Raw genomic sequence first — 21,628 nt, forward strand, 5'->3', positions numbered from 1 at the left:
TGCCCCACACAATATTAAATTAACTGTTGACACAATACAGTAACGTGAGCTATTTAAATTAGCTGGATACATGGTTAAACCTCATTGGCTCTTACCAGTGTCTGGGCCCCTGAGCTTGGGACCACTTAGGTAGGATTAGGGTAGTTTTTCTTGTATGTTTTAGTAGGAGAAAGGACTGGGACATCATTGTACATGTGAATACATGTATAAGATGCTTTGTTTATCCATTATTTCAGAAGCTCAGTGTCAGTGGAAACTGCTTACAAATGATTTAACATCACACCTGATAAAATGTGCTGTAATCACTGTGATAACAGCACATTTATTAGTTGTGTAACCCAGTGTGTAATGAAGGGTGCTTGCCAATCATTATAAAAGCAGAGCCTTGCCAAAGAGTTGTTGGATGATTCACATGATGCTAAACTATACTTTGTATAGTGACTCTGAAATCCTTTTATTTTATTGCTACAGTTATCCTCACTTGTTATATGTTTATGTTTATTGCATCTTATCTATTTAACCATTACTTATAGAGGGAACCTGACTGATGTATTTTGACCACTTAGGTAGGGTTAGGGTAGTTTTTCTTGTAGGTTGTAAATGTTATTGTATAATACATACATACGTTCCTTTCATCCAAACAATATAATGGTATATGTGTATTATTTTCTAGTGTCTGGGCCGCTATACAAAAGTTTCAAGTAGCTTATCAGCGTGTCCCATTCCACATATCTGCATTATGTCTTATGACTGTACTGTCTTAACTTTTGGGAATTTTGTAATTGCTTGCAACAAAGACACACCTGGTTTCTAACAGTAACCGGTGATGCAAAACAAGAAGTTGGCTTTGTCTACGTATAAAGTGTATGCCAAATTGATATTTTTCATACATCCTTATGTGTAAAATGACAAACTGCTGAACATTTGAGAATTGAGGTTTGAATGGAGGACCTCTGTTGCATGTCATCTGCCCACTCTTTCTCCCTATGTGTCCTATACACGCTCTGCTGTGTATATGATTCAATAAAGTAAAATGCAATAATCAATGCATGAAATTATGCAGCAATAATTAAATATTTACAGACATTGTATTCCTGTACATTTTCTAAAGACAAATATTAAGGTGTGGGGTTTTAAATCATTGGTGTCAATTTAAGCAAATAAAATACGAGTCAAACTAAACTCTACAGTATTTGTGTATAGATGTTTTTTTCCTGGTAACATAAGTTCAGCCCAAGTAAAGACACTTTACCATGGTAAATAAAAAGAAAAGCCTTGGGTAAACACACAAGGTAGTAAGTACTAAGCTGTAATGTAATGTGACTATGGTGGAAAGGAATTAACAAAAAGATAAATACTTGTAGAATACTTGTTGAATAGACTGCTGCCTACATTCACATCTATGTGAAACTCTCTGTTAGTGAAAATAGAATTATGTTGATGTCTCATTGACATTGCCTGTGTCTTGTCCGGACAACAGAGTTCACTTATTTACAGATTCACATGACAGATGTTCACATAGGTCACAAGTCAGCTTGTTATCCAGCAGTTAGTCTGCCAGCTACCTCTGTCCCGAGCTAGCCAGACTGCAGTTAGCAGCAATAAATCATTTGACATTGAACAAGGTACAAACTCCGGTGTAATGCAATCCAGTCAGTTAATTTGTGCATTATGTAAGGGGGTAATGCCCAACGAGGTGTCCATGATCAGGAAGTAATGGAGACTAAATAGAGACAGGACCTCCCTTAACCTCCCTACATCAATGTCCCTCTTGATCCCATAGATGCATTTGGGCCTAAAATATCAGTAGCACTGGCTGACAGTGTTGGCAGCTCAGAAACTACACTGCAAGGGTATTTTTACAAGTAATTTTGCCCGTTGCTTAACATGAGATAGCTTTCTCTCAATATGTGAACACTTCAAGGCCCCTTATGTACTTTAACTGGATGCTGAATAAATCAGAATAACCTTTATCAATTATGTGGATGCAAGCCTGGCATTAATGTTTCTAATTCTTTCACTCTCTCTCTTTGTTTCTAACACTGTAGACGAGTCATGCCGACCTTACACCAAATGACTTTTCAAGTGATTCCACTGTCGCAGACTAATTTCCAATATCGTAATAAAATAATATGTCTTGCTAGCGTTGGGGCGCGCTCCCGTTGTCTCAATCGTTTGGTGTAAACGGTTTAATATTATCAAAAGCTTTAAGTCTTGGTAGTGAAGTTAAATCATGTGAACATTGTCAACAACCAATGCGTGTGCTCCTTCCAGCACCAAACAGGAAGCAGCAAACATTGGCACAAGACTGGATTTATCATGTAACATCTGTAATTATATTACGATTAAGACTAGGAATGCCACTGTGATTAAGAATATATGATTCTACGGTCAGCTAATCTCATTCATTTGTACATCCAGGAAACAGTAGTGCACAGAATCCCCATGGTTAACATGCATTAATCGGCTGGCGTTTACTCGCGGAGTGTTGTCCGACTGTCTGGTCACATGGTATTGAGACCCCGAGCATCCACACAACTATGCTGGCGAAGTGTCCCTCATCAAGTGAAAGCCCTTTACACGAAGTATAGTACTTTGTCAATAGAGCCCCAAGTGAAAATCTCCTTCATGTTGCAATTATCTGCCCCTTCTCTCTTTTCTAATCTTAAAGGACAATTCCAGCGCAAAATGAACCTAGGGGTTAATAACATATGTTTACCGTGTCGAGCATTCCCTGGGACATGTTTTCATAGTAGGACCTATAAAATGCATAACATTTTACAGCTTCTCAGCTACGTGTAAGTAGCCATGTTCAATCAATTAGTAAGCTGACATCACATTTATATACATGGCATTTAGGAAACATTTATTGCAACGTTGGCACGGCAAGATGTCCAGACTAGTGCAACAGTAAGTTTAGTTTTTTGAGTCCTGCTGCTCCCATCGTCAGCCAGGTAATAATTTTTTTTTACTAAAGCAGTATATGAAATCAGATGTATTACCTACCACCGTTTAGTTGTTTTGTGTTATTTAAAATATTTATAAAATATCTGGTCATGCCAGATGTAATTATTCCACTCATTTTTTAAACAATGCAATTACCTGTTTGAGCCACCAGGGGGGCAGTGCTCCTCCTGCCCCCCCAAGCAAACTCCGCGTATGCGGTCAGACCCATCTGCTAGGGGGCCGAGACTGAGAGCTACATGGATAAATATGCACCAAAAAAGCCATTTTGAAATTTTGCTCTTTTCATGAATAAAAAAGTTGGGTGACCCCCCCCCGCCCAGACTAAAAAATGTTGGATGACCCTCCAATCAACAAAAAATAAAAAGACATGACCCTTCCCTATTTTCCTCCGGTGGTCCATTCCATAAATACCGAATGGTCCCTAACTCAAGCTCACTGGCCTAGTTTCATTTTCTGTGAAGAACATGACAAATAACTTATTTTCAATGACTGCACACGGTACACCCCCCTACACATAAGTATTACATATGAGGTGTTCGGGTCTACTTGACCCGATTGTAATAATTATAGGTGCTATGAAACTTAACTGTGGCCTCCTCCTAACTGGGCCTGCTGTGTGTGTTTCTGTGTGTGTGTGTGTGTGTGTGTGTATGTCTGTGTCTGTGCGTCTCTGTGTGTCTGTGCGTCTGTAAATGTGCGTGTCTGAGTGTAGGTGTATTACACACAAAGTTACAAAATTGTTACATTTCAAGCACTTTCACCTGTTCTGATTAAGTTCTAAGAAATAAGCACCCATAATGATCAAAAATCTTGTTTCTATTTTTTACCTTTTTAATAATTGAATTTCCTTGTTTTCTCACAAAAACGAAAATGATGATATGATAGTAAATGTGATCTCACAGGGGTAAATGGCAAATATGAACCATAAATGATGTATATATCATTGGTAATTGAGCTAAATTTGTTAAGTATTAAGGCTGTGTAACAAAAATATGAACACCACACAAGGGTTAAAGCTTCCAAACAGGATTTTGTTTCGATGTTCTACCTCTGATAGGAGCACATCTATGGGATTATTTTGTTGTAATTATTTATTTTGTGATTTTAATTCCAAACAAAACTTCTCAAGTATCAAACATAAAACACTAACTCAAGCAAAAAAATTGTCACCTCAAAGGTAAAACTTAAAACTTGCAAACAAAACATTAGTGTAGTCATAAACTATTGGTCTTTTATTCGTTTGATAAGATGACCTTTTGTTTACCGTTCCCTCTGCTTCTTTCTTAATGTCTTTTGATCTCTCCATCACGTTTGCAGTTCTGCTCCCAGCTTTCTCGTTTGCGCTTCCCAAGTCTTTGTTTGCGATTCTGATACAAAGCTATCGCGTGGGCGGGTCTTACAGGGGTGCGACCCCATTGGCTAATTCGTCTTCAGTTAGTTTCAGTGACAGCTCAGTGCCTACCGGCCCTCTGACATTTCAGTGACCCTAAGGTTAGAGATTTTGGAGGAGACACAAACCACTCTACAGCGGATTCCTACAAGATTAATAAAGTGTAAGTATTGATAAGGCTCTGGGGCCCCGGTGGTAGAAGAAGCTGGAACTCGGTGTCAGTCATTATTTGCAGTACATCACTGGTCAGGATCAGTTTTTCATCACCAACAATACACAAACATACTGAGTAATTGGGTTATGTATATATTTCACATATTCAGTTTCACCTAAGGCAAGCTGTATTTCTCAGCTGACTTGTGTCTGCAACAACACTTCTGAGGGAGGCGCAAAAATATCACACACAACTCCTGGACGCCTGGGATCATCTGGTCTCCTGAGCTCACTGATGGCCGACCGCTCCAGTCTGGATGACAGCCTTTTCTGCAGGACAGCTCTTTGAAGGGCTGGGATGTGGCTGTAGTCCTTCACTTCCTTGACTTCTTATTGTAAAGCTTGAAGTACCTTATTAGATAAGTGTTTGAATTTAGCTCAATTTTAAATAATTTTAATAAAGCCTTTGCACTCAAGGAACATTTTTCTAGCTTTCATAATCACTACTGGAACACTTATTTCTGGAATATTATTGTTCACACTTTCTAGATTCCTACCACCATGTTGACTACATGTGTAAAGTACAATATGGCTTCATGTTGAATTTACTCAAATGATCCATCTGCTTTTCCCTTGGGTAATCTGCCAAGGTGGTCCAGGGCAGCCACCAGGACCCGAGCTTCATCAGCCATGCACATCACTAAAAAAACAATAATGATCACTTAGCAAAGTGTGTCAGTTAAAGTACAATTTGGATAATAGTAACAATATGCATTAATTCTAAATACTGTTGAAATTTACAGCTTTAAAATATACAAAAATTATGTCAGTTATCTGCCATCTTGCACCTAGCTAACGTTACCTGGGACAGTATCATAGCTCTGCTCGGGGTCTTGCACGTCCCACAATGTTTCATTGTTCTACAGAGAGAAGATGACAATTAATACAGCTCCTTGAGTAAGACACTACGACTTCATGATTCTCATGGCAAATTAGCTCAGTAGCCTAACATAGCTACAAGTTTGAGATAACGTTAGCAGTTAGCTAACATTAAATGCTAAGTTAAACAGCTTTACTAGCTAGCTAGTAACTTAACACAACAAAACAACAAACGTCTAGTAACAATGCTTGCAATGTAGATCACAGACAATATATATGATCAATACTTACACTTTATTAATCTTGTAGGAATCCACTGTAGAGTGGTTTGTGTGTCCTCCAAAATCTCTAATCTTAGGGTCACTGAAATGTCAGAAGGCCGGTAGCCACTGAGCTGTCACTGAAACTAACTGAAGACGAATTAGCCAATGGGGTCGCACCCCTGTAAGACCCGCCCATGCGATAGCTTTGTATCAGAATCGCAAACAAAGACTTGGGAAGTGCAAATGAGAAAGCTGGGAGCAAAACTGCAAACGTGATGGAGAGATCAAAAGACATTGAGAAAGAAGCAGAGGGAACGGTAAACAAAAGGTCATCTTATCAAACGAATAAAAGACCAATAGTTTACAACTACACAAATGTTTTGTTTGCAAGTTTTAAGTTTTACCTTTGAGGTGACAATTTTTTTGCTTGAGTTAGTGTTTTTTGTTTGATACTTGAGAAGTTTTGTTTGGAATTAAAGTCACAAAAATAATCCCATACACATCGATCTCACAATCACTGAATCGTGTTTTTTCCCCATTTTTCTGTTTCATGATTGGTCATCAAGGGCTTCTTTACAAGGCTGCTATATTCATTGATTAACATAGACCTTATTAGGACAAATATGGGGCAACCTTGGGAGGAGCGTGAGGCTCATGCACGACCGCATAAGGTAACGCACGTCCGTATTTATAACGAGAAGAGTGCGTACCGGTGTGCGCCGCAAGGTGTTATAAATCAGAATTTTGTTTTTGCGTACGAAAATTCAGACTTTTTGGCAAACAAAATCTTTCAGAATAGAATCTACGCAGAGTTTTATAAATGAGGCCCCAGGTCATGGTTGTGCTTGTTAATTTGAGATGCAAAGCTTGCAGATAGTGAAAAATGAACTCACAGTGAGACAGGAGCAAAAAAAACACTCAAAAATGACTTGTATTTCAGAGGGTTAAGCACTAGAATTTGCATTTGTATGTGTCTTTTATAAAGAAATGTTTTTTTGATTTCAACACGTTCTCACACTCATCTCGTAAAATATGGACGCTTGGTCAGGTGCCTAGCCAGTTGAGGTGGTTTGGGCGTCTGGTAAGGATGCCCCCTGGGCGCCTTCCTAGAGAGGTGTTCCAGGCACGTCCAGCTGGGAAGAGGTCCCGGGGGAAGACCCGGGACTAGATGGAGGCACATCCAGCTTGGAGGAGGCCTCGAGGAAGACCCAGGAGTAGGTGGAGGCACGTCCAACTGGGAGGAGGCCTTGGGGAAGACCCAGGATTAGATGGAGGCATGTCCATCTGGGAGGAGGCCTCGGGAAGACCCAGGACTAAGGGGAGGGATTATGTCTCCACCCTGGCCTGGGAACGCCTCTGGATCCCCCAGTCAGAGCTGGTTAATGTGGCTCGGGAAAGGGAAGTTTGGGGTCCCCTGCTGAAGCTGCTGCCCCCGTCACGCGACCCTGGATAAGCGGACGAAGATGGATGGATGGAGAGTGCTGTATCGTGAGCCATGTATCGTATTGTGAGGTACCCTATGATTCCCACCCTTAACACGACAACTGCACCTTGTTAGCTCATGGTGCATTTAATGTTGTTGTAAAGTAACCTTCTGCCATCATGTGTTTCTTCTTTTTGTTGTTTAACAGCAATTAACTGGTGAAGTTATTATTACATTTTATAAAAATTATAAAAATTTGACCACATGGTCTTAGGACAATTCTGGCGCATAACGAACCTAGGAGTTAATAACAGATGTGTACCCACTCGATCGCTCTCTGGGACATGTTTTCATGCTAATCGAATGTGTTTGTAGCTTGAAACAAGCTAGCGCGGACCACTGATTAGCTTACAATGCTAGTATTCGGGGCACAGGAAAGTAAAAACAAATAACTTATTATACCACTAGCAAGGCTCAAAATATCACCACGCTTCCACGGTAGCATAATGAGGGTCCCTAAATGTTAACAACAAGTGTACAGACAGTTTATTAAAAAGATAAGTTACTGTCATTTGAGAGTAATTAGTTATATTACAATATTACTGTCTCTGAATTGTAATGCGTTACACTACTTTTGCATTACTTTTGAGTTACTTTCACCAAAATAACAGGGGAAGTTTGATTTGGCAGCTAGCTTGTGAATTTCACCCCGGATCAATAAAGTCTCGTCTTTATCCACTTTAATACATCATATAAAGCTATACAAAATAGATAAGTAAAACGTATAATAGGGAAGTAGGAGAAAATGAAAATACTCAAAAGTATGGCATTGTTGTAAAATGTTTGTTTATAGCACTTCAATAAGAAATTCATGTTGTTTAGGTTAAAACACTCTAAAGGAAATGTTCAATTATAGTGTGATTAAAACTCACTGTTAACATTATTTACAGTACTTGATTTACAGCTGATTTGTGAAAAGGTAGCCTACACAACCTTATTTAACAGTAATTTAGTTTTACTGCGAACCGTCACAGGAAGTGCTTTTATTTTGAAGTAGGCTACACGGAAGTTGTCTGTTGTGTAGCCTACTCTTGCTAGCTTACTGAGAAGCAACATGTCCGTCAGACTCAAGTTGTTCACTTTCTTGTTTGTAAAACTGCAACGTATTGAACAGTAAATGGTCACAGTAAAAGACAAGCGTTTTTGGTCATCATTCGAAGCGATTCCACTACAGGGATAGTTACTCTTCACGGCTGATAAAAATGCAATGATATTTACGTGTAGCAAGCCTCAACATTAATTCCCGACATGTTTATATCTGTCAGCCGCTGACGTACCGTCACCTGTTGGGACATACATGCTGTCCGTACCGTCTCTGGTTCTAGCTCTGACCACGGGAACAGAAACAGGACAGCTCACTTCAACGCAGTGTAATAACTCCTGAAAATAATATCCATCTCGCAAATGTATCTGCCTCTGCAGTCATCTCAACCATTGAATACAGCGACAGGAAAATAATACGGCTTTTTTTTTTTTCTGTGAAGAAATGTGTCGCGGTGTTGGTGAATTCTTTAAAAAAACAATGCACCACTAAATGTTGCGTTAAAATGCGTTGTAACTCGCGTTACTGAGATTGTAACGACTATAATATTACCGAAATTTAATTAGTAATGCGTTATATTACTGCGTTACAGCAAAAAGGAATACATTACTGTAATTGCGTTACTTTTGTAACACGTTACTCCCAACACTGTTAACGGGTACATAAAGTACTCAACATATGTATATCATTGTTAAAAATGTCACCAAATAGTGTTAAAACGTTTTAGTCGTTTAGTGGGTTTTTTAACGCAATTCGGTGATGACGTCACGTTGGGGAGACGTGCCTCACCCTAGTACTAGAACTATGGTGACTGACTGGGATGAGGAAGAGGTGGAAGAGGTGTTTTTACTGTCAGTGAATAGCACCGAGTGAAAGTCAATGTTTTCTTTATATTTAGTGACAGTGATCATGTCGTTAGCTAGTTCAGATAAGTACCGGTAACCTAGCTAGATCTAGAAATAGAAGGCATCATGCTAGCTATGGGCTAACTTGCCAGTCAGTCCTACCTGTGAAATCCCCCGACATTGTAAACACATTTTCGATTAGATATCTCACGTTTTGATGGACCCTACTAGCTCCAGTAACAACATATAGTGCCTAGTGTTCATTTATTACTTGGATGGGGATGCTGTTCGGCTTTTCACAAGTTTAGACAGCTAGCTAAAGCTACGGCGACGTTTTGCTAACGTTAGCGCAACAGCGTTAGCCTAGACTGCTAGGTAAATATTACGACTGCCTTCGTTGTTTCCTATATCTGCGTCCACGTTGTCAACATAAGACATGTGGCGTTAGTGCTCCTTTTGTACCATAATTGTATTGAAAGAAATGTTAAGCTTCGCCCCTACGAGATGGGTGGGTTTTTGTTAGCTACGTTACACACAACTGGCTATAGTTAGCCTGTGCTAGCGGAATTAGCTAACGTTGCGTAGCCAGCCAGCAGCTTCGGCAGTAGTTCCGGCGAGCTAACCACGACAGCTAACATATCCACAAGCGTCTCTATTTCAAACATCACTGCAGATTGACTGCTTTTAGCAGCAGAGGTTGATTGTGGGCGACAATACTGTCGTGGTTAGCTTACCGAAACTACTACCGATTGCCGAAGTTGCTGGCTGGTTATGCAACGTTAGCTAATTCCGCTAGCATACAGGCGAACTATAGCCAGTTAGCTTTGTATGTAGCTAACAAAAACCCACCCATCTCGTAGGAGCGAAGCTTAACATTTTATTCAATAAAATGATGGTACAAAAGGAGCACTAACGCAACATGTCTTATGTTGACAACGTGGATGCAGATATAGGAAACTCCGAAGGCAGTTGTAATATTTACCTAGCTAGCAGTCTAGCAGTCGCTAACGTTAGCAAACGTCGGCGTAGCTAGCTGTCTAAACTTGTGAAAAGCCGAACAGCATCCCCGTTCAAGCTGTGTTTCACTTTCCCTCCAATATTATTATACACATAATAAAGACACATGGACTCGGTCGAGACCAAAAGCCATATTTTGCAACACCAGTGGCACATAGACAGTGAACAGAGACGGGGCTTTCGTCTGTCGTCTCCCCAACGTGACGTAGTGCAATGCATATTATATATATTATTATACACATAATAAAGACACATGGACTCGGTCGAGACCAAAAGCCATATTTTGCAACACCAGTGGCACATAGACAGTGAACAGAGACGGGGCTTTCGTCTGTCGTCTCCCCAACGTGACGTAGTGCAATGCATTGTGGGGGAAAAGAGAATCATTGCAAACCGCTGTAAAATAGTACTACTTTTTCGTATTTTATTCCGTTTTCTGATATCCATTGTATTTGATGTTGTTGGGTAACACTTTAAATGTTTATTACCAACAAGCAAATTGCACAAATTCATTAGAAAATAAACCCTGCAACATGGGCTTTAATGTCGCGGACTGTAGTTTTGTGCTTTTAAAAGTTTTTGTAAGTATCGGTTCATGCACTGCTTAGGCACCAAGCACCGTTTTAAAAGTAGTGTTTTAGCACAGGTAATCGAAAAAAAAAAAAACAATACCCAACCCTATTGGTAGTTGGATTTTGTTACCTTTGGACAGAGCCAGACTACCTGTTCCCTCTGTTTTCAGCCTTTAAACTAAGCTAAGCTTACCAGCTGCAACTATATATTTACTGTACAGACATGAGAGTGGTATTAATCTGAACATCTAAGTGAATAATCACACTTCCGAAAAATGTCTGTTTCTTCAATTTGCACCAACAGTGTGGTCCCGGACCACTTTTCTTCTGAAATCCTGTACGTTTAGCTCTTAAACTATCTGTGATGGATTGTGTTTTATTGTGGGGATTTCTTAATTTAAATTTTTTTATGAATTAAACTAAAAGAAACTGATTGATACTGGCGAATAAGTAGACTTGTGGAAGTACACTTCGGCTGAGCCTCCTGATTTGTTGCTTTCAGCCACAATTTGAATTGTGATTGGCCAGCTCAGGTGATGTGTCTTTCAGGGGAGGGAACTAGAAGCAGGCTATATTATAAAATGATGAGATGGAAATGAAAATACTCAGAACAAGACATCCACAGAGACAAGACTTTAAAGATGAGCTGCTTTTCCAAGAAAGAAGTGGACAGTCTGCTGCCTGGTAAATATATTTATTCTACAGTACTACAGACCATTGCAGTGTCTGGGGTTTCATATATGGAACAATATTTGTTTTCTTAAATATAAACCAGCAACTCATTAACAGCTCATTCTCTTTTTAACCTGTCTTTGGGGATCAATGATGTTTTGAGACAACTTTGAATTAATTTATACTGAACTATCTTTCAATATTCATTAAAAATAAAACTGAAACGTTTTTGTGAAGTTCAGAGATGTTTGGTAGTGTATCTATCTGCAGTGAGGAGTTTTATTATCTGCACACAACTGGATTAAGCAGCATTTTAGAGACAATATCTAACTTTTTAGTTAGTGGTTAGTTAGTTGGCTCTTTGCAGATACTTTTCTTTATCTCTTGTATTTGTTTTTTATATTTGGCAAGACTTTATGATTGCAAGTTAAACTTAAGTTAATAAGTTATTTTAATGTTAAAAAAACAATGAAATGATAATAATGTTTACTCATTATTAGTTATGCTATAATTTGTTGTTTTGACAGTTTATTGTTTCACACTTATTTTTTATATTACTAGTGCAGTGCCCGTTGAAAATGTGTCTGTTTGGAACGGGCGATTGCTTGGCCTGTGGTATTGCTGCTTGTAGAATTCTTCAAAACCAAATTGTACCCTAAAATTACTTACAGAAGGACCCCACACCACTTAATATGCACCTCCACTGTATAGCCTACTACTGACTTACAGTGTAGGCTACATCTACATCAGAGGAAGACATTGTACTAATGTATTTACCTGACGGAGAACGGGCAGATTCAGCATGTAATCACAAAATATCACAATGAAAATGTGGAGTAATCAGACATTAGCGTCATGGACTCAAGGCAGTGTGCTACCCACCGTTATGAGAGCTAATCAGCACATCTGCGTTCATCAACCACCATTTATTTTTTTAAGAAACATTTGCAAAAATATCACCATATACAACAACAGCCAGAAGGGCAACAAAGCAATTTGGGTCAGAATTAATCAAACACCACCATTGTGTCAGTTTGAACCCTGTAAATGCACCAGGTATTTATTTCATAATACATTTACTACAGTATTGCTGGTAGATTACAATAAGAGCATACAGTAGTTTTGTAAAACACATTGCTAGTTTGCCGCACACCAGTATCTGCACTGTAAGAAAAGATACACCATATCTACTCAATAAAAATGAGGGAACAGATTACAAGCAATATTATTAATTAAATTTCACATGGTTTGGTATTGAGTAAATATGAATTAAATAAGACCCTTAATAGTTATCCATTTCATATGAGTATATTCAAATAGAAAATAGTACAGAATAACCTAAATAAAAATATTGAATTGATTGAAAAAGATAAACTCCCTAATGTGTAAATAGTACTAATAAAAATTAATTTAATTCTACATATCAATGATATATAATTGAGTAATAATCATCTACATTAATCTGCACATCGATTTGAATTTAATCAATGCAATGAATTAAATCTAAATATTTTTTCTTAGGAATAACTAGTCTATGGCCCAGAAAGTACAGAACTTAATAAATACTCATAAGAATTTTATTAGCAATTCACTTTTGTGCTTTCGACTCATTGTAGTAGTGCTGGGCAGTATACTGGTATACGGGTATTAATTTCCCATATGATATGAATTTTTCATATACCGTAATACCGGTGCAATGCCGCAGAGAACGCTACGGCCGAATTGATCTGCGATTGACTTCAGAACGGGAGCCGTGTTAACTTCGTACCCTTCTCACTCATGGTTGTAAATTTACGACAATTAATAACCCACAACTAACTCTCTTTAATAGGATAAAACACCATAGCACACAACTATCTGTAACTTTAAAAGTTTCTAACACTAATAATTTTACATTTAGCCTACAAATTTACACAGCCGAACGGCATGCTGGGTAACATTATAGCTGCTAGCTAGCTAGGTTGACAGGAAGTGCTTTTCAATTAAATTAGCCTGATTACATTGATTTGAATTAACTCAACATTCTCTCTATTTGGGATTAGATAAATATAATGCTTATGTTTTATTTAACTACAATGGTTGGATTTTATTCCAAACATTTTTCTTTGAAATTTAATTAAATATTTGCCTCAAAATCAAAAACACAATCATATTGAATATATTTTACCTAATACATTAATTCAAATCTACATGACCACAGAATCATTTCTTACAGTGTGATTAACATTACACAAGGTAGCTATTTGTTTCTAGCTCCAGGCTAACTTTTTTCCTCCCTACTCCAGCTAGCTAGCTGTGCCCTGCTCTTGTCGGCTAATCTTGTCAGCTCATCCTTCTGTTTCTTCCAGTATCAGATTCTCCTGGGGTCAATGTCGAAATGTCTGCAGCTTTTTCACCCAAGTTTTCCTCTGCATACTTTAAAACTCTTTTCGTTTTGTTGTTGAAAAGTCTGCTAGTAACATCAACGTCATTCTCTGCTAATGTAGCTACTGCCATCTATTGGCAGGTGCCAAGAGTGTAGTAACGTACAGGTGTACACATACAGCCGCAATGACTAAAATACCGGTAGGACAATAATACTTTACCTGAAAAATCCAGAAAAACAAAGTGTGGAAAAAAGCATGAATATATTGTTGAATCTGATAAATTAAATTGGTAGAAATGTTAATTACGATGAACTTGAATTTTATTTTTACTTAATATTATATGAAAGGCACTTAGGAGATTATCCACATAAATTTTTCCCCGGCCTTAATTTAAGGCCCGCCTTTATTTATCCGTGTTGCCCACGCCCCTGGGCACTATCAGAGGCCCAGCTTTTAATTGACTACCGATTTGAGGAATTACGGTATTACACTATTGCACTAAGAACAGAAAACACAAACTAAAACTGACCTTCCTTGATGCAAAATCATCAATTATGTCATCGTATGAAATCTGCTCTCCTATTGAGTGATTGATACAGATGACGGCAAGGCCAGTGAGCCGTTCCTGGGACATGATTGACCTCGGATATGACTTGATCAACTTTAGTTTTGAAAAGCTCCTCTCTGCTTGAGCCACAGTGACTGGCAGAGTAAGTGCAATCCTGAGAGCAGTCCAAAAGTTGGGGTAGATCTCCGATAGATCCTAAACATGCATTAAAGTGATAAGCTCAAGTAGGCTCATGGTCTTTGATGGCAGGTCAGGGAAGTTCTTAATTTCCTGCACAAGCTATCTACTGTCCAAATCAGAGTGCCACTTAAAGTGCAGTGTGATGCCTAGTGCCTTGCATTGCTCTGCCAGGTCCTCAACTGCAAGAATTTGTCAAAACCCCAAATTTCTTTCCCACATTTTCCAGTGTGGAAAATCTCTCCTTGATGGCTGACGTGGCTGCATCAACGACAACGTTGAAGAATCCAACCTCCAACTTTCTAAGTGCATCACTGAAAGGCTCATCATGTGATTCATATGAGAAGTGGCGCTTTGTGGACCTGAGCCTTTTTTGTTTTAAAACAGCCTCCACATTCATTTCTTCACAAATGTCTTTGGCCACCATCTGTGCAGTCACAAAGCCACTTGCCCTGTAGCTCTGGAGACCTTGTTCAGTCTTTTTCAAAAGACTCACAACTAGGTCCACATGCATATTACGAGACTGCTTGAGTTTGCTGGCATGCATGTCATACCAAACAACCGTGCAGATGCTGAAACGGTTCGACCCCACCTCCTCAGACAAAGACTGGGCCTCAGCCTTTATAGCAGGGTCTTTGGTGTGATCTCTCACCTCAATCAAAGCCTCTCTCACTGCAGCTCCCTGGTACCTCATGGGCTCAACTCTCTTGACCTTGCTCTCCCACCTTGTTTCTGTCCGCATCTTTAAGGTGATGCTCACATGGTTCTTCAGTATGGCCCATCTTTGGGTGGAGGCTGAAAATAATGTGTATAGCTTTTGCAGGACACCAAAGTAACTTATAGCATCAACAGATCCCTTAGCAGCATCACACACAACTAAATTCAATGTATGCACCCCACATGGCACAAACAGAGCTCAGGGATTCTTTTCTAAGAGCCTGGCTTGAACTCCCTTATTTTTGCCTTTCATGTTTGCCCCGTTGTCATATGACTGTCCTCTGCAGTCTTCAAAAGGATTTCCCAACTCCTCAAGTCTCGTCAGGATCATGGATGCCAAGTGCTGGCCTCCAGAAATCCCATAAAATGTTCCCTGATATGGGGCTTCTCTATCAGTGACACCACTCTAATGACCACTGACAACTGTTCTGTGTGGCTTATATCTGGGTTGCAGTCCAGTATTACTGAAAAAAACTTTACCTGCTTGATGTCATCCACTATAGCAGATATATTTATTTGATATTTATATATTTGCTGCTCAACAAATCAATCAGCTCATTCTGATACCGTCACAGAGAGAACATAGTTGCACACCTTTATCTTTTGCTTGTTTCTCCTCTTGTTTTCTTTTTGTTCTAAATTGGGCACCTGATGGCTTTGACCTTTTCCTGTCCATCTGTGTGGATCTATTTGGCACTCGACAATCAACAGATTACCCATCCCCCCCAACACTGTCACTCATGACCAGAAGTCAAGACTAAACCAATTCACCTTGGTGACCACATAATTGTTTTGTATTACCTATTTTTATTAGCCATTTCACACAATTCAGAAGAACATAACTATAGGCCTGTATTTATAATATTATGAATGAAATGTGCGTTATTTGGAAGAAAGTCGAGGTGTGACTGACTACAGTGGATCCCCCGTTCCCCACCTTGTCAGTTCCATTTGGGAGACCCAGAGGTGAACTGTCCCATGCGCCCCCCTCCCCTTTCCCTTTCTCACACAGCTTCTGGGCACGACATCTTCTCAGCAAGCAGGGGCGCCTGCAGCTGCAACGGGCGCCAATTTGCCATTTCCCCACACAGTGAAATGATTGATAATATATTTTTTTAAGTGCTCGTGCCGCCCCCATGTGTCATGAAAAAACGTCGCCCCGGGCAGCTGCCCGCTTCGCCCATGCCAAAAAACGCTACTGATCACGGGTATATCTAACGGCCGCCTGCCGGGATGAGAGAGGTATTTCCTCTTGCGCAGGTGCAGAAGGTGCAGAAGGTACGTGGCAGTTGGCCGTTAGCTGTACTCTTTGGGGTGTGTTTAAGTGCATTTTTTTGGCCAAGACAAAGGCAGCTTGATGCAACGCCACAATTGGCCTTGTTGTTTTCGGGAAATGTCTTATGCACATCTGAGCGCGGGCGGAGCCCCGAGGGGATACTACTTCCAAATCTTGCTAGTTTTTCCACATTACCAACCCTGCCTTTAAAGGTCCCATCACATGGTGCTCTTTGGATGCTTTTATATAGACCTTAGTGGTCCCCTAATACTGTATCTGAAGTCTCTTTTATATAGACCTTAGTGGTCCCCTAATACTGTATCTGAAGTCTCTTTATATAGACCTTAGTGGTCCCCTAATACTGTATCTGAAGTCTCTTTCCCAAAATTCAGCCTTGGTGCAGAATTACAGTCACTAGAGCCAGTCCCACAATGAGCTTTCCTTAGGATGTGCCATTTCTGTGTCTGTAGCTACTGAGGAGGAGAGAGGGGGGGCAAGGTGGAGGGTGGGGGTGTGGCCTTGACCAACTGCCACTTTGCTCATTTGAAAGCCATGATGTCTCTCTCTTTCTCATGGGCGGGCCAAATTCTCTGGGCGGGCAAAGCAGAGAAAGGGGAGGTAACCGTTCCCCTTATGACCTCATAAGGAGCAACATTCCAGAACGGCCCATTCTTTCATTTTCTCAAAGGCAGAGCAGGATACCCAGGGCTCGGTTTACACATATCGCCATTTCTAGCCACTGGGGGACCATAGGCAGGCTGGGGGAACGCATATTAAAACTCATACAGTGAAACTTTCATGCCATGGGACCTTTAACATAAATACTGGGCTCCCCCAAACGTTTAGGACATTAGACTGTGTTCTAATAACTTCTTCCACCGCTGATGATCACATTGGTTGGACTTTAGCGTTACCGGCCAATATAACCTCCCACTCCTTGGCAAAACAATGGGTGTGAGGTGCCATGTGCCAGATGGTGTCCAGGGCGGACACATCCAGATTGTGCACAGACATTGTCAGGAGCAAGAGTTAATGAGTTACTAATATTGTAAATTTACATGTTGCTTAACAATCTGCAGTTTAGATGTTTAAAGCACATGAAATACTGAAGGAGGTTGAAGTGGCATTTGAAATAAATATCTAAACTTCCATTTTAAATGTAAGCACTGAATGAAGTTGAAGTGAAAGTGCTAGTTTGTCGATGCAGTCTCAAAGAGAGGTGTTCTCTTAAAAATGCAATAATAATTTATTGGCTATTTCAAATTTGGCAGTGAATCCGAGCACTGACCTGCACAACCAGCGATTAGAACACATACACAAATAACTGGCAACTGCTCCTTAAAATGTAATAAAATGTAACCAGCATTACCGATTAATCACTCACTCATTTTCAACCGCTTATCCGGTGTTGGGTCGCGGGGCAGTGGCTCTAGCAGGGGACCCCAAACTTTACCACATTAAACAGCTCTGACCGGGGTCTTCCCTGAGGTATCCTCCTCCGAGTTCCTCATTAATGACTGAGCTTCTCAACCTATCTCTAAGACGGCAGCCACCCTCCTGAGAAAACCCAATTCAGCCGCTTGTACAGAGCCTTCATGACCATAGGTTAGGGAAGGAATGAAAATTGTGGTAAACGGTGCGGTAAAGTAAACTTAATACCGCTGCTCTGATTCTCCAGCCAATCTACCGCTCCATTGTCCCCTCCATCGCGAACAAGATCCCGACGTACTCCTTTACTTGGGGTAAGGACTCATTCCCCACCCGGAGTAGGAACTCCATCGGTTTCCTTTTGGAAATTGGTAACAGACGTGTAACTATCGGTAAGCAGGGTAAGCAGTGCTTACAGGCCCGGACCAATCAGGGGAACGCGTGACTGAAAGATATTGATTGACAGCCGGGGCCCCCTATCGCATTTTCATTACAGTCCGACGTGCAGCCACTGACCAAGTGGGAGTAAGAACGGGTGAAATTAATTTCCTTGTTTCAGAGACCGTTCTCTTAATACATCCATGGACGAGACACGTCTGTGACTCGAACATTTCACATTTCCCAACAAAACGTACAGCGAAAAACCGTGCAAAACATTTCAGACCGTCCTGCCAACCTGTATACATTTTAACATCAATGTACGCTGTAACGTTTTTTTTCACGCTAAAGTTGCTGACGCTGCTGCTGTTCCAAACCTGTCGGCTCTGCAGCGGGCGGGGCTGCTAAGTTCCCCCCGCGACTGACACACACACACACACACACACACACACACACACACACACAATCACACACTGTTAGGTTTGAGAGAGATTGAGGACCCAAATGCAGAGTGAGGCAGACAGGCAGGAGATGGCTTGAGTTCAGGGATTTAATGGATAACAAAAGAATGCAGCTCAGAGGCTGGAAAAACCACACGAGGAAACTAAGAGAAAAATACAAAAGCAACAGGAAAAACACAGGCTGACGGCATCACGGGCAGGAAAACAAAAGGAGCTAACTACAAGGACAGGACACAACGGAATTCAAACTGACAGCTCCAGGACACAAAATGATCTGACAAAAGACAAGGGGAAGACAAAGACTAAATACACAGGGTAACGAGGAAACAAGAGGCAGGTGACACAAGGGCTGGGAAACAGGTGGAAAACATCAGGTAATCACACAGGCGGGAAAACACAAAGTAAAGCTAGACAAGAAAGAAAACAGACTATCAAAATAAAACAGGAAACAGGAACAACAGACAGGAAACATGAAATAAACTAAACACAGAGACTTGACACAAGATACAGCGACACAACAGGGAACAGAAATATACAGAATAATTATACAAAAAACAGAAAATGTACAAAACCATAACACACACGGTGGATGCAGGAAAAATCGCAGATGAGATGTACACGCTGACCTAAATTGAGGACAGCTATGCTCGTTATTGTAAGTGCAATGATAAGTTAAAGTCCAATAAGTACTTTATCAAACCGTATGAATGTGTCCCAGGCCAGGATAGGAAAATAACTAACAATGTAAAGATCAACAAGCCACTGACACATATGTTCAAATTTGATTCATTCAATAAATTATTATTTTCATTCAATAAATTATTATTTTTTTGTCTTAGAGCCACCAGTCATTTTCATATTATACCAACATTTGCAGCATCCTGAGCCTTTTTGGTAAGGTTCCCTTGGAAATCTCAGCCCCAGCCTATTGATTAATAGTAATAATTATTATTCTCCCCAAAACAAGTTTCCTTTTTATTTTTAAAGAACAATACAAAAAACTTTTTTTGCAACTTTCATTGTCTTCCACAACTTCATTGCAACAAACATACAAAAGACGTCGCAACTTTTATCGCAATTTTTTACAAAAGCTCCCGCAAAATCAGGCATTTTGGGCCACAACAATCTCAAAAAAAGGCCGTGAAATCCTGGAGTGACTGCCCTTGTGTGTTTTTTCATGTGTTATGGTGCACATTCACCAGTGTTTTTTTGCTGTTGTGGTGCACGTTGGCTACTCCTGATCTCATCTCTTACATGCTGTGTCTCTATGAACCTATCCTGTCCTATTCATGGTAGCCTACTCGTGGACATTGCGCCACAATCACGTGCTGTAGTAGGGGGGCCCGCCTTGATAATCCTGCATAGGGGCCCGGTGTTGGCTCATTACGCCACTGATTGGTAACATCCCTAGGCTGGTTGCACAGCGATTTCTTAGGATCAAAAATCTGTAACAATGAACACAAAACGTGTCTGGCAAGGTGAAGAACTGCTAACTTTAGCGTCTTTCGTTGTACTGAAAGGGTGGGTTAACCTGCCCCTGGTTTTATCTGCTGGGTGACGCCACATGGACTCCCTGCAGTTTCCATGAGTCTCGTTCAATGGGAAGCCAGGATCAGAAGTCAAACCTAAAATTAACACTTAGTGTAGGTGAGACCTTCAACATCTGGAGTTTTTGGAGCCAGTTGGCTGTCTAGACTGTCTCTGCAGGCCCTTGGAAAGGGGAGGCCACATGTTTGCAGAGTTTTCTCTTTGTTTAAAAAGTCTACATGGTTAGGTTCTCACATTACTCTAACAGGCAGCTTGCAGCAGCTTCATATTTACTGTACACAATCTTTTATCTGACTCACAATCTCATAGATTGTCATAAATTTGAGTGTTTGACATAACATCATGACAGAGGCAACTCTTACTACGTATACTAACCTCTATAAAATTTTCCAGCAGATGAAAAGCCAGAGCTGAGGATCGTCCTACTTGGGAAGGTGGGAGATGGGAGAAGTTTTTCAGGAAACACCATCCTGGGCGATGAGCTATTCCACTCAAAGCCCAGTCTATCTGCTGTCACACAGAAGTGCCAGAAGGAAATGAAGAAAATTAACAACCAAAATGTGGTTGTTGTTGATACTCCTGGTCTGTTAAGCACTGACAAAACAGAAGCACAGATTATGAAAAAGATCAAGAAATCCATCAATCTTGCCAAACCTGGTCCTCATGTGTTCCTGATTGTGCTGACTGTGGAAGATGATTACACAAAAAAAGAAGAAGACATGGTGAAAAGCATTTGCGCTACTTTTGGCAAAAACACAATGGATTACACTATGGTGTTGTTCAACTATGGAGAAGAGCTGGAAGTTCCCATAGAAGAATATATTCGTGACCAAAAAAAACTCAACAAGCTAATCGGCAGTTGCGAATATGGATACCATGTTTTTGACAAACGTCCCGAACAGGTCCCTGAGCTGCTGAAGAAGATCAACGATAAGGTTCAGGAAGCAGGAGGAAGATACTACACCGCTGAGATGCTCCAAGAGGCTGAAACTGCCTTACAACAGGTACAAAATGCCCCAGAAGGAGGAACACAATCCAAGCTAGCTGCTATTCAAACTGCAGTTCTTTCTGGTATGGTTGTTGGATGTCTGTTTGGGTATCTTGCTGGTGAGGGTCAGATAACTTCTACCATAGGAGCGGCACTAGGAGCCGTAGGGGGTGGACTACTGTGCCTTGCAGTGGCAGGTATAGTGATACTCGCCAAAAAAAAGTGCAAATGCAGCAAAACATGTTGTTGTCTTGTTTAAGCTGATCAGACAAATTCTTACAAATGAATATGAATGATACTGTAAAGGGGGAAATGATGGTGGTGCGGTTTGTATATTTAGTTATTTCTGTTTTGTTTTAATGCCTTTTAATTCAAAGTAGCCTATGTTTAATAAACAAGGGCCATTCTCACAGTAGGTGAGTTAGCTACGCTTGCTGG

The 21,628-nt window shown here is 40.4% G+C and overlaps 1 protein-coding gene and 1 long non-coding RNA gene across 2 annotated transcripts in view; one reads left to right on the forward strand and one right to left on the reverse strand.

The window, feature by feature from the left end:
* Window positions 1–4,671: 4,671 nt before the first annotated feature.
* Window positions 4,672–5,740, reverse strand: LOC118493710. The gene is made up of 2 exons (XR_004895663.1): window positions 5,681–5,740; window positions 4,672–4,921 (listed from the first exon to the last, which is right to left on the reverse strand). It is a non-coding gene; the product is annotated as an uncharacterized LOC118493710 (long non-coding RNA).
* A 5,483-nt stretch (window positions 5,741–11,223) lies between these two features.
* LOC116048187 (GTPase IMAP family member 9-like) overlaps window positions 11,224–21,628 on the forward strand; it is a 111,751-nt gene continuing 101,346 nt past the window's right edge. The window contains exon 1 of the mRNA XM_035994462.1: window positions 11,224–11,295. Within this exon, the coding sequence (XP_035850355.1) occupies window positions 11,253–11,295 (43 nt within the window). The 5' untranslated portion in view covers window positions 11,224–11,252. The remainder of the gene's footprint in view (window positions 11,296–21,628) is intronic.

The sequence above is a fragment of the Sander lucioperca genome, chromosome 2, assembly GCF_008315115.2.
Source record: "Sander lucioperca isolate FBNREF2018 chromosome 2, SLUC_FBN_1.2, whole genome shotgun sequence".
In the NCBI taxonomy this organism is placed as follows: domain Eukaryota; kingdom Metazoa; phylum Chordata; class Actinopteri; order Perciformes; family Percidae; genus Sander; species Sander lucioperca.